The sequence below is a fragment of the Lissotriton helveticus genome, chromosome 1_1, assembly GCF_964261635.1.
Source record: "Lissotriton helveticus chromosome 1_1, aLisHel1.1, whole genome shotgun sequence".
Taxonomy (NCBI): Eukaryota; Metazoa; Chordata; class Amphibia; order Caudata; family Salamandridae; genus Lissotriton; species Lissotriton helveticus.
The window spans coordinates 570,088,377-570,102,328 of record NC_136057.1 but is presented as its reverse complement, the minus strand read 5'-3'; the positions used below and the strand labels follow the sequence as shown (position 1 = coordinate 570,102,328).

The 13,952-nt window shown below is 43.0% G+C and overlaps 1 protein-coding gene across 3 annotated transcripts in view; it reads right to left on the bottom strand.

Moving 5' to 3' along the window:
• LOC144813848 (solute carrier organic anion transporter family member 1A2-like) overlaps nucleotides 1–13,952 on the bottom strand; it is a 1,137,838-nt gene that overhangs the window by 189,600 nt on the left and 934,286 nt on the right. For all 3 annotated transcript variants that reach the window (XM_078674057.1, XM_078674059.1, XM_078674058.1), the window contains exon 12: nucleotides 5,212–5,396. In XM_078674057.1, coding sequence (XP_078530183.1) covers nucleotides 5,212–5,396 — 185 coding nt within the window. The remainder of the gene's footprint in view (nucleotides 1–5,211; nucleotides 5,397–13,952) is intronic.

Genomic DNA, 13,952 nt, shown 5'->3' with positions numbered 1-13,952 from the left:
TGGTTGGCACTTCATGTTTTTAGGTGCTATATTGTAGTTTATTCTTTAAACATGAATAACTCAGATTCTACTTATTGGACTTTCGTTGTTACGGTCTTGTTTTATTAAATAAATTAAGCTCTAATATTTTAATCTGGTGTGGGATATGCTTGTGTGGTGTTTTCACTGTTTTACTGTTTGACGTGCTGCACAAATCCTTTACACATTGTCCTCAAGTTAAGCCTGACTGCTCTGTACCAAGCTACCAGTAGGTTGTGCTCCAGGTCATTTGAAATCGGTCTGTGACATGACAAGGATTGTGGTTGCTGCTTGACCAGAACTCACAGTCCTGTCAACCAGTAACCCAATTTCTAACAGTTAATATGCCTCCTTTCTGTGCATCCATTTTTACTCTTAACTGTGGTGTCCCTCAAGGCTTCTCTTTAAGTGCAACGCTGTTCAATGTTTATACGTCCCCTCTATATGCCCTAGTTGACAATCATGCCTTTAAAGTGTTGGCATTTGCCAATGACACACAGATCCTCTGAATTCATCTCTAAGAACAATGTATCTACCAAAGATCATTTCTGCTAGTGCATATCCTCTATAGCAAACTAGATTGATCAGAGTTGCTTAAATCTCAATAGAGAAGAATTAAAGATTTTACTTCTAGAAAGTCAAGCATCAGGTTGGTCACCCCACTGGCACTTCCCCTTTGCCAAAGAACTTGGTTAGGAATCTTGGTGGTATATTTGACTACATTGTTCTGTTTGCTAGTCATATTAATCGAGTAGCACTATATTAGAAGCACAGAAGGTACAAATGAGCAGTGTTTGAATCTTAATTTGATCATCGGGAAATATAATATAGAATAGCACTCGCCACTTTATCTAGCATTCATGGACCTGACCTCTGCCTTCAATTTTGTTAATAGATCCCCCCTATGGTCAACCCTCCTAGCATACGGTTTGGATGAAGCTGTGTGCACTTTTTGGCCTTTTGGCACTCAGACTTGAAGGCAAGAGTCAGGATTAGTGGCGGGGGAGAGGTGTCCAATGTCTAATGACATCAGTGTTGGTAGAGGGGTCAGGTAAGGGTGTGTTTTAGCCCCTGTCCTCTTTATCATTTATATTAACGATCTGTTTAAATCATTGATTGCACTTACCGACGATGTTCCCAGAATTAACAGCAAAATCCTTCCGGTGCTTTTATAGGCAGACACTGCAGTTTTAATTGGATGCACCTCAAATGCACTACGCACTTTAGTACAGGGTTTTACTGATTTTATGACTGGCCTTGACCTATGCACTAATTTCAGGACATTTTTAATAGTGTCCTGTGGGCCAAAGAAATATCCGCTAAGTTCCATTTCTGTTGGTGATCAAAACTAGTTATCACTTCCACTTTCCCTTATTTGCGGATGGTCTTTGCTGCAAAGGGCACTTGGTCTGAACATATGGGAGTCTTTAAGAACAAGGGGGCATATTACCAACGTTAAGCGATATTTATCGCTAACGATGCTTAGCAATGATTTTTTTACCGCTAAGCATCGTCAGAAATTATCGCAGATAAACCTTGCTATTTTCAAGGTTTATCGCAAATGTGATAAAAAACGGCCGCAATGCATGAATATCGCTGAAAAGTCAGCGATATTCGTGCATTACCGAGCTAATGCTATTAGCCTTGTTATCCACCTCCCATTGGATAATATGGCTAAGAACTGCTCAGGGCAGGTGTTAGATTTTGGAGATATTCGCGCCTAGCGCGAATATCTCCAAAAGTTGGTAATAGGAGATAGCGATGTTAGCGACTGTTTCCAGTCGCTAACATCTTGGCACGCCCACTTTGCATGTCATTAGTGATAAATATCACTGACATGCAAAGTGGGGCCCAAGAGGGTCGCTATCTCCTACTAGCGGTCGCTAACTGGTATTAGCGACAGCTAGGTAATAGGGAGATAATTTTATCTCCGCTTTCTTGGCTTTTAAAGCCAAAAAAGCGGAGATAAACCCCCTTGATAATATGCCCCAAGTTTCTAAAGGCCACCAATTCTATCCTCAGCCTCCCCCACCCAAACAGATCAGCGGCAATCCCATTTTAAATCACAGTGCCTACCTGTAGCAACTTATGGTGCAGAGGTTTGGGTTATCGCTAAAAGCAGCAGTATCCAATTGGAAGAAAATAGATTTAGCAGGAAGCTTCTGGGCGCACCAATGGCTGCTAATCCCATTTTTTAAAAATCTCTCTCCCATTCTATTGGTGGATGCAGTGAGCAGTATACTTAAATTGGAAAATGTGGAATTGATCATGCGTGTTGGTACTTTCCTACACTTAGCTAGAAGGGCTCGCAAATCAATGTGCAACCCTTGAAGTCTATTTGCACCATGGTTTTATTATTCTGAACTTTTATCATGTCCCTCTAACTGTTTTTATTGTGCACTTGCTTTGCTGCTTGTTCCATATATTATGCATTTTGATTATGTAATTTAATTGCTTATCGTGATTTTAACCTTGAATGCACTCTACTTTTATGGATACAGTGTTATCTGAATAAAGTCTTTTGAATTGGATTGGATTAGGGTAGCACTATATGCTTCTTTAAACCTTATACTTAATTCAACACCTTTATTTTGCTCTCACTCCTCAATCGTCAAACTGTCATGCCATGGTCAACTTCAGATGACAGCAGATATTTGTCTGGGTGCTCTACAATACACTGTTCAGAGTATTGAGATAGTACAAAATGCAGCTATCTCCCTTATTCTTTGAATACCCAAAACCAAAATAGTGAAACTCCATATTACCTCTCTGCATTGGCTCCTGGTTTAGGAATTTATCATTTTTAAAGTGCTATGTCTGACTCATGTTCCTATAATAAAATCTGATCCGATCTATCTTAAAATGAAATGTTGACATTACACAAACCTAACAGACTCCTGTGTTATAGTGTTTTCTTCTAGTGATACCTAAAATCAAACGTATTGGTCGGAGGTCGGACATCCTGTTCCTAAATTGCAGCCAAAACTTGAAATGACTTCCCTTGGACAGCCACAGTTTAACCTAACATATGGATTTTCGGGAAAAAAACGTTAATCTTTTCTGTTCCAACTTCCTTGAATGTTCTTCCTTCTCTCTATCAGTGGAGGAGTTTCTTATCCCAGGACGCCCTATGGTTATCTGTTTTGTGCTTATAGTCGTTTTATTCCATTCATGTTTTCATGCATTCAATTAGTTGTTTGTTTACCTTCACCCTATTCCACCGCTACCATGGGTCCAGCTAATTCTACGGGAACAGAATGTATAGGGATTACAAGATTTCGTTAATAACATGCAGGAATCGGTGCTTTCATGCCGCTGAGAAAACATCAACTTTTAATTCTGGGGTTACCAGGCACATAGCAATTACAGGCCACTTGGAATTGAATCCGTAGAAGGGAACTGTCACAATATAACCAGGTGTATGAACTACTGGCATCATAGTACTTGTAAATGGCTCAGTTGTACACAATAGAGGAAAGAAAACCGATTTTGGCAATTTTCTTTGAGATCCTTCATACTTTTGAATGGGAACTTCTAATTTATGTTTGAAGCTGATCCTTCACATACATAGTCTAAGGTAGGCCTAGCCATTGACTAGTGCATAGACCTATTTAGTAATATTGGATGATGCTTGGTAGAAATCTACAAATACTGGCTGATGCAGGTGACTCCATCGATAGTTCCTTCAAATAATTTCCCTAATGGGACATGGAAGCATTCAATACACAACCTCAACTGACTGTTGTAAGCCCACTGGACAATCATACCACTGTGACATACCAATGCACCAATTGCCACTACATTTTTAGATCATGATCGTATTTGCATAGATCGAAGGGGAATCTGGATTACATTGCAGAAAAAAGCTGTGATAAATCCATTAGAGAAGTTTCGAGCCAATGTTAATTGTCTGTGGATAGAAATGGATCTCACTTTCTCTATATACAAATACTGACCTCGCAAAGGAAAACTGCAGAGTCACAGTTTCAGGACTTGTGGAACACAGGCGTCCTATGAAGTCACAACTTGGTGGGTATGCACTGTGAGCTTCTCACATTTCGCTAAGATTTTGCCTAGTTAAAAAAGTAGGGAGGAATACGTGGTGTCATGACTATACTAATGTGTACCAAACAACCCTGGGCCATATTACCAAGGTGAAGTATCGCCGCTTTTTCGGCGAATTGTGCAGAGAAAGCGGCGATACTTCTAGCGCCCTATTAACAAGGGCATGCTAACGCCTGCCTCAAGCCCACTTTGCATGTCAGCGAGAAACATCGCTAATGACATGCAAAGTGTGCGTTCCCACGTCCAACCACATGTAAAATGTGTTTGGAGGTGGGAACACCCTATTACCAAGGCAGGCGTTGGGAGAAGGAGACCTGCGATAAACTCGTTTATCGCAGGTCTCCCAACGGCTGCTCTGATCAGGTGTTAGGCATTGATAACATGGGGGTGTGGATCATAAAGCTGAATCCACCCCCCCCCCATATTATCAAGGCACACATTAGCGCGTGACAACAACGCTTGTTTTCACGCGCTAATGTTCCCTATCGCCAGATTTAATATCGCCTACATGTTGCGCGTTGATGATGACGCGCTAACACTGCGATAAAATCCGGCGATAGCCGGCGATAGGGAAATGTGCGATGTGCGTTTTTTTAACGCACATCTTGGTAATATGGCCCCCTATTTGTTGTTGTATGGCAAGGGGTTTCCAGGCAAAGCAAAGATTTTTTTTTGCCTGCTAGAAAACATGTGAAAAAAGGTAATTATACATTAAATCTCACCCATGAGTAGATTTTCACTTCTCTGACAATCAGGTTTCACATTATATAGGCATCTGACAGGTAAACCACGAGGGTTTGATGTCATACATCTCCCTGAAGAATCTCAAACAATGAATTCAACGACACAAATCTATGGTGTATGGCTTTGCAAGAATAGTTTGACTTATTTACAGCCGCGTGAGTGCTTATTGTGCAATTGTCACACCTTTTCAAAATTACTGCCAATTTGTAGAAATGCTTTAAGTGTATAACATATGCCCCTTTAGGAGTTTTATTATAGTTCGGCTCCTTTCCCTCCAGCCCCAATCCAACCCCAAACCAATAAATATGAAACGGAAAGAAAAAAAGAAATTTTGTCGGACTTGGATTATTTACCGTTTATGTAACAATAATCATTGCTTTATACCTTATTAGGACCATGTATCCAGGCATAGCTCCAAATGAATAGATCAGACAGCAGACCATTGATAATATTAAGAAATACAGCAACATTGTGTCACATGCGTCTTCTCTTGGACAGTGGCCTGGAAATGCAGTTGCATTCAGGAATGGGAGGCCCTGTGTGGTAACGCAGCTGCAGTTGGCCAGTACCTAAAAAAGTAGAACATAGTTAAAATGATATGTTTCATAGACAAATCAAACTTTTTTCACACATTGTTTTGTTTTACTTGTGACATAGTAGCGATTTGATATTTATTTTAAATGATACTGGAATGAACGAGAAGCCTAGGTTTTACAGAGTTGTATATTGTGCAATGATATCCCCTTTTAGACCTTCAAGGCAAAGTTCACAATAGCATATTTCTGGTGGATATTTCTAACTGCAGATTCCTCCCCTTGTGATTACTCACGTTAATATTATCACCAGGCACCAGACTGAATCCGGAAACTCGAAAAGCCGTGCTCCTGCACATTGGTAGGCAGAGCCATATGAATCGGCACCAACCTTGCTCCACTCGGAGTGATAAGAAGAGCTCATAAGCACCATCTATGCATGCTGACATCAGTTCCTTCCGGTTCGGATTCTGAGCTCTGCTCCGATTTCTTTCATTCGATGGGGAAAATCTATTTTCAAAAATGTTCCAGTTTTCAAGAGAACATGTCACCCCATAGGATGACAAGGTTTAAACCTTGTAGAGACTGTCATAAACAAATATCTGTGACAGATCCACAAGAGGCACTCTCTGGTATTTCGGGTTGGCACATGAATCTAACATCTGTGATGACTGCTAAAAAGAAGGACCCAAAAGCCACCCAACACTCCACGTTAGTGCAGCTCCTAGTTTAGGTCAAGGTTGCAGACTCACCCCAACCCCCACAGATGATTAGGTCCATAAAGGAGCACACGAAGTGCTACTCAGCCTCTTCCCTTCACTCTAGTTCTCCAGTAACAGTATCACTGTGCCTTTATGTCTCACTCCCATTTTCAAAAGGGTTGCTTCTGACCCTGGTGCCAGTGCATCCTGAGTTTCTGGGTCTGTTAGCAACATTGCTACAGGTAGAAGGCTATAGAACGACCTTGCTGTGCACCTTAGGCACTTTTCTAGATCACTCTGGCATGCCATTGGGCCCAAAGGATCCACAAGGCCTCCAGTTGGATTACTGCTGGTGGATCCAACCTGTTCACCATCTGTCACTCTTGAACCCACTTCAGAGTCTGCTTGGTGTAGGTGTTAACATAAGGGCCAGTGCTGAAATCTGCTCCAGTCCTTGGGACATCAACACCAGTTCCCACGCCACCAGTGCCAGGAGAGGATCCACCACCTATTGTGGTGTCTAAGTCTGATCCAAATGCATCAATAACAAGACTGTGCCTGGATCACGACGGAGAACAGCCAATACTCAATCCCTCTGATTCTGACACCATACCATTACTGAACTGTTGCGCGCAGACACTACATCAGCTTTTTGGGTGGCTCTGACCAGAATAAACCCTATGGAGATGACAATGGGGGTGATGGGGGGAGTTTTCCCCACCATTTTATGAGGATATCTAGTACATGAACCAACAGAATGCCATGGGGTTAGATATCGCACCCATCACTGAGTTGGTTCCGCTCTGGAACAGCAACGGAAGGATGCATATCCTTTGCGGCAGTCATTAGGGGATCAACTGAAACCTTAGACCTCCACCTCCCCACTATGGAGGTAACAACCTTACTGAGGTCCTTCAGCCTGGTTGTGCACTGTATGAATGCCATCTATCTTTCAATGAATCCCTCACTAATATGCTAATAAGTATGTTGGCAATGTCATGTTCTGCTTTAAATCAATTGACTGGTTGCCCATAGTCACAGAGCAGCTCCAAGTGATCCAGCTCCTGAGTGTTTGGTGGTACACACATCCACCAGCAGAATCAACCCAGACTCTTTACCAACTACTTTGCCTGATAGAGTCCAAACATATGGAAAATGAGGTCAGCTGCCTCCTTGAATGTTACACCCACATACTCGAAGACATGGTTGTTGAGATCTTATAGGCAATCCCAATTGACATACAGCCTTCCTGGCCCATACCATCCAAGATGGGGTAGAAGAAGACAATTCCATGATCCACTCGGGCATAGACACCACAAATTGTCTCAGAAGGGTTATTGAAACAAGTGTAGTGCTGAGGCGCGACTCATGGATACATGGAAATACACCCAACAATAGAGAAGATGTGGAAACAAATGTTAGAGAGATATGAAAAAAGTTTCAGCTTGACAGGTTGGCAGAATACATGGAAGGCTGCAACAGACACAATATCAGATTTACCTGTCTGCTTGGAAACATAGAGGAAATAGACATGTTTACATTCCTAGAAAAATAGTTGGCTGGGAAAGTGTGTAATAAAAATTGCCCACATTGGCTAGGGCAGACAGGATGGCAGCCAGGCTCTAATTGCCCTAAGCACCACCAGGATCAGGGATTGACTGTCCGTTCCACGATAGAGAGTGGGATTAATTGCTTCTGAAAGCGTGTGCACTTGAGAGAATGCAGATGGAGAAAAGCTCAATTTTCATGATCCCCGATTACTCCCTGATGGTTAAATGGCAAAAGGTGCAATTTCTAGAAATTATGCAGGAACTGTGAGAACAAGGACTTTAATAAGTTATTATGTTCCTGACCAAGTAGAACGTTATGTTGGATACAAAAGACCTTGTTTTTCTATGCTTTCACTTGGGCTTGGGACTGAGAGAAGATATGCAAGCGTGGAACAGCTAATGCAACCTGGCATCACTCTCCCCATCATAAGCAAAATAGACAGTGTTACAGAGACACTTCTAGGACGAGTCTACCCTCAAAAAGGCGAGTTGTCTAAAAGCGAGCAGCAGTAGTGGAGGTGGTCTTGACAATCTAAATGCAGCAGTTGCCAGATTTAGGTGCCCACTGCAAATACGCTACACACCTGAAAGTAGCCAAACTCAACACCAACTGGCAATTGGAACTGCTGCTGATATATAGACATTAGAAAGAGACAAAACAGTATTACTTATACCCCCGGCTGGGGGTTAGGGGATGTGCTTAGACGATACTTTTATCATTCACCGCTGGAGGGTGTTTGCAACATACCTTTCATAATCCCCACTTTTAATAGAGCTCCTAAAGAGCATTGCCTTTGCAATAACTACACATGCAATCACAGCTCTTCACCCCTAGAGGGTGTTTACCAACATTAAAACATGTGTTGACCTTCTTTAGGCCGCAAGGATTGCAGCCATAATTTTGGCTCCTAGCAAGCATAGCACTCTCAGCTGGAGAGTGAAAGCTCCAGCCAAGGAAATGCTTAAAATGCCAGGAAACCCTTGAGGGGTTATGCTTTTGGAGTTCCACCCAACTTCGGTGGGGACTCTGAACTTGTTTTGGGGGAGACTTCACTGCTACTGCAGCTCCCTCTGAACCTTTGCTTCAATTTTGTGGTGACCCCATCCACCTCGGGCTACCACATTGGCTAAACAAGTGATTTTCCAAGCATCAGGGCCCGGAGATGAGGTCCTTGCCCTTTCCCGCAATTGTGAGGGAGTTCAACGGCGCTCCATCGCTGATGTCACTTCATAGATCTCAGGGATGCGATTCTGGGCCCCCTAACTGCTGAAGCGGGGGTAGTACAATGGCACCCTCCCCTCATTGGATCTTCTCAGAGCCCGGGCAGGACTCATGGGCCCCTTTCTGCCTTTAAAGGGGAGTGCAATGGTGATCCCTCGGTCCATTTTCCATCCAGGACCCAAGGATGGGCTCCTGAGTTCTACTGGGCCCTGGCCCACCCCAGAGGCATGTTGAGGTATAGTGGCAGAGCCCCACATGCTTTGTCACCTTTTTGGCAAAAAGGCCAAAGGTAGCCAAACTTCACAAGTGCATATCTCTGGCCTCCTTGGGCTTATTTCCACTATTCTGGTTTCATTGGGGCTTTTGTGGTGAGCCTACCCATTTGGGGAACTTCCTGCAGGCCTCCTGGCCTCCATGGTAACATGCTTTGCAGGAAGTTGGTTTTCATGGCTCTCTGTGACAGCCTTTTCATTTGATCTTTCTGTCGGCTTCTCTCTTTCCTGCTCAGGAGCCCAATCGTTCCCCAACCTAGTCTTCAAGGGTGCAAGGGGACCAGAGCCCCATGTCCTCGGGAAGTGCTCCACATTTGTATGATGATCCATCGTCCCCAATGTCATCGCGGGAGTTCTCATCGCGGCAATTACATCGCAAATGCAGTCACAACGGCCATTTTTTCATCGCACGTTGTTGCGACACAAATGCGGCCATGTAATTGGCTCGCGTGTCACATCGGTGACTTTACATCACGCGACATGACAACACGATGTTTGAGCCCTCACGTTTAAAATCTTTTCAGCCAATGGGTTGGTGGGGGTGTGGGGGGTATATATTGTATTGCCCACCGTGTCTGCAGCCATTTGTGCCTGTGTCGTGACCCTGTGGACAGACTTTGCAATCGGTAAGTGACCACTGTTTTTGGTTGTCCTTGCTTTGCCGTGGCAGTAGAGGGAAGGCCTACGCTCGCAGCATTGTTTATTTTGCGCTGCAATAGCTGGGTGTTTCCATGTTGTTAGAGGCAAGACAGTCTGGATCGGAAAACGTGAAAACGTGAAAACAGGTTCTGATCTCATTCTGGGAACATTTGTAATGAATGGGGAATAAATAGTAAACAGCTTAAGAGTAGGTTTAAACCTAAACTGCATTATTTTTTAAAGAAGTGGAAATATTCCAACACTCATTGCATATAAGACCTATTGGCTTCGGCAGTGTCGTTTTTAGCCATTCTATACTGCATAGGAGCTGCTGAGCAGCATGGCTTGAAGACTTCATTACGTAGCAGCAACATCGTTTTGTAGACCTGCATGTATTCAACACACATGTGCATGCCTACAAAACAACAGAGGCTTTTTTTAATGTACCCATCCAAGATGGATCAGTCAAAAATTTAAAATAGTATTGCAAAAGTGGTCTTTTAAAATGTAGAACAAAAGCGCGTATTTTAAAAAAGAAATGTAAGCAGATGAGTGAGTTGCTAAAGAGAGCTAGGGAGTGGTAGTGGGTGCAGCAACACTACAGTTGAAGAATCAGTAATACAGGTGAACAGAAAAGCAAAACAACAGATGTTATCTTTCTATACCCTTCTCTGCGGGGACCTGTAGGCTGCCTTAGGAACTGTTGGCCATAGCATTCTCTTCGGAAGACTTCCCAATAAAGGTATCCTATCCTCTACACTCAACAGCATACTTGTTTCTCTCTGCCCATGTCCATTCTCACCCTCCTGCCCATTTCCCAGTTTTATACTTTCTTGCCCCTTTAGCCTCTTATTATTTTTTACCTGCTATGATGATTGAGGGTCTGTGCCTCAGCAAACCTCCCCATCTCTTCTCCTGCCAATTTCCTGTTTCTCTCATATCTACTCCCATCTCTGCAAATCCCTAGGTTTTCCCCTTCAACACCCTCCTTGTTTTTCTTCCCGCAACCTTGAGCTCTTTTTTGTCCCCTCACCATGGCAGTTGTCAGCAAGGTGGGATGTATTCTCATTGACGTGAGCTGGCTGAGGTCCAGCCACAATGTCAAACCAATCGAAAGTTGTAAAGTCACAGACTTTTGATGATGACGCCATATCTTCTTGCTCTTTACTTCCTGGAGCCTAATCGGCCTTAACGGACCTGGAATTGCAGACGAGCATAAGGGCACCATGCAGACCAGAAGTTAATACTAATTTTCCATAAAACATTTTTATTCCTGTGAGTGATTGTGTAGGCAGGGCCCAGTGCACTGATTTGTCTGGGGGCCTATAATACTGCTAAGACATCCTTGATTATATTGGTTGGGGTGGTTTGTGTCTCAACCACACAATCCTGCAGCCAGATAGCTTTTTTAAGCAAGCATTGACAAAGCCAGTATGGTCTCGCCAAGCTGGTGCAATGGTAAATTAAAAAAAATGTTTTTAAGTGTACGTCACAAAAAGACCTGAGCAAGGTGTCGGTTTGGTTGCAATGAAAATATTGAATAAAAAAATAATCACCATTGCTTATAATTTTAATAGTATGATTGCTTCCTAGCAGGCAGATGTATTTAGAACCGTTACAGAAACCCTTATAGTGTTAATGAACATCACAGAAAAATATGATTCTTACTTGTGCAAATAAATTTACTATTGGCTCTGGATTTCTGTAACAAGAAGGCTTACTTCATAACATGTAAAGATGACTGAAAAACGAAAAAACATGAAGAAAGAAAAGAAAAAAGCATTGGCATTCAAATTATTGACACACAGGCCGTCGCATTAAAGTACACTTCTTTTTAGGTGGAGGTGCAAAATGCCCTCACTCACTAAACTGTGGTTTGAAGTGGATTGTTGAATGCTGTGGTGAGAGGAAACAAAATGTGAATAAAAGATGAACAGACCAGTAGATAAAGAGGACTGACCCAAAGCCTGTCTGTGTGTTTATATATCTTGTATATACTAATTTGTTGTTACATGAGTCTGACGAGGCAGGTGTATCTAGGCCTGACTTAAAACATATACATTCTCTATCATGGCCTAGGGTTCAGTACACGCCCTATGCATAGGGCTCATTTGCTCATTGAATGCCTGTCTCCCATCCTTCAGAACTTGGATGTCTAATTTTCAGTGGCGGCCCACCGTGTCTGCAGCCATTTGTGCCTGTGTCGTGACCCTGTGGACAGACTTTGCAATCGGTAAGTGTCCACTGTTTTTGGTTGTCCTTGCTTTGCCTCCCTCTAGTTTGTGCACACGTGGCAGTAGAGGGAATGCCTAAGCTCGCAGCATTGTTTATTTTGCGCTGCAATAGCTTATCCCGCGTTGCGCTGATGTCCTGGTTCCCAGCCACTAGGCACACAGCTATTGTCCCCTGATTAATTTCCAAATTATGCACCCTTTTCACCAAGCAGAGCTGAAAATGATGGTGAAATGTTAGCTGCTTTGTTTACCCACCGCGCCTTGATCCCTAAAACTTAAGCCTATGCCCAAATGGATGGATGGATGGGTGGATTTTTTTGGTAAAGTTTTATTTAATGCGATTTTATATATCGTGAACTTTACCCAAAGGTGTCAGAGCGCTTTACATAAGAACCAGTTGCAAAACATAAGGACTTTGTTTTGGATTACATGCATTACATAAAAGATACAAATGGAAAAAAATTGCAAATGTACAAGATGTAAAGTCACACAAAGAAGAGACTGTTGATTATAGTTATCTCTATATACATAGGGAAGGGATATGAATGTATATACTCCAAGAGTCACATAGAAATGGTAGAGTACAAAGGTCTACTACATATACTAGTGATTATAGTTATCTCTATATACAGAAAAGCGGAGTTACATTTAGAGGGGTCAGAGGGGGATGCAGTGGGTGGATGGATGCATGATGGATGGGTGGATGGATGCATGATGGATGCGTGGATGGATGGATGCATAATGCATGGATGGATGGGTGGATGGATGGATGGGTGGATGGATGGGTTGGTGGGTGGATGGGTTGGTGGGTTGATGGGTTGGTGGATGGATGGGTTGGTGGATGGATGGGTTGGTGGATGGGTTGGTGGATGGGTTGGTGGATGGATGGGTTGGTGGCTGGATGGGTTGGTGGATGGATGGGTTGGTGGATGGATGGGTTGGTGGATGGGTAGGTTGGTGGATGGATAGGTTGGTGGATGGATGGGTTGGTGGATGGATGGGTTGGTGGATGGGTTGGTGGATGGATGGGTTGGTGGATGGGTTTGTGGATGGATGGGTGGATGGATGGGTTGGTGGATGGGTTGGTGGATGGATAGGTTGGTGGATGGTTGGGTTGGTGAATGGGTTGGTGGATGGATGGGTTGGTGGCTGGATAGGTTGGTGGATGGATGGGTTGGTGGATGGGTGGGTTGGTGGATGGGTTGGTGGATGGATGGGTTGGTGGATGGGTTGGTGGATGGATGGGTTGGTGGATGGATGGTTGGTGGATGGATTGGTTGGTGGATGGATTGGTTGGTGGATGGATTGGTAGTTGGATTGCATAAATTGTTGATGGATTGGCTGGATATAACCTACGTTTGACTAATCTCTATTTTGTAACTTAAAATAGGGCGTCACCATCGCAACGTTTTGTGTGGATATCCAAACACTAAGAACAACGCCATTCAAAGTGTAAATAACAATACAGGTACATTAATGGTATTTCCAAATTACTCTTACGACACGAAATTGTGTCTGGAAGCAATGTGTTGCATAGTACCATGGCATTTAATTTCATTGCTGTTTGGTGTAGTAGGCCTGTAATAATGGCACCGTAAACTAATAGTTTTTTGTTTGCTGATTGAATTTGCTAGGTTTTGTAGTAGTCTTGTAGTACAGTACTTATAACATTTAACACCTTTTAACACTTGCAACTGCAAAATGTGTAGTTGAAAGACCTAAGTAATAATGCCACCGCAAACCTTTTTTTTTACTTGCTGTTACAGAGTTGGAAAGGTAACGGAGGTGCAAGTCAAGCAAAGATTTTGAGTTTCTACGCTAAGTGCAGCAGAGTAGCACAAAAGGTAAACAAGCATTTGCAATGCAATAGGTCTCACATTCGGAAAGTTTGATTTACTTGTCCAGTACATGACAAGTTTGTTATTTATGTGTTTTGTTTGGAAATTGTGAAATTAATAGCTTTGTCATTAACAA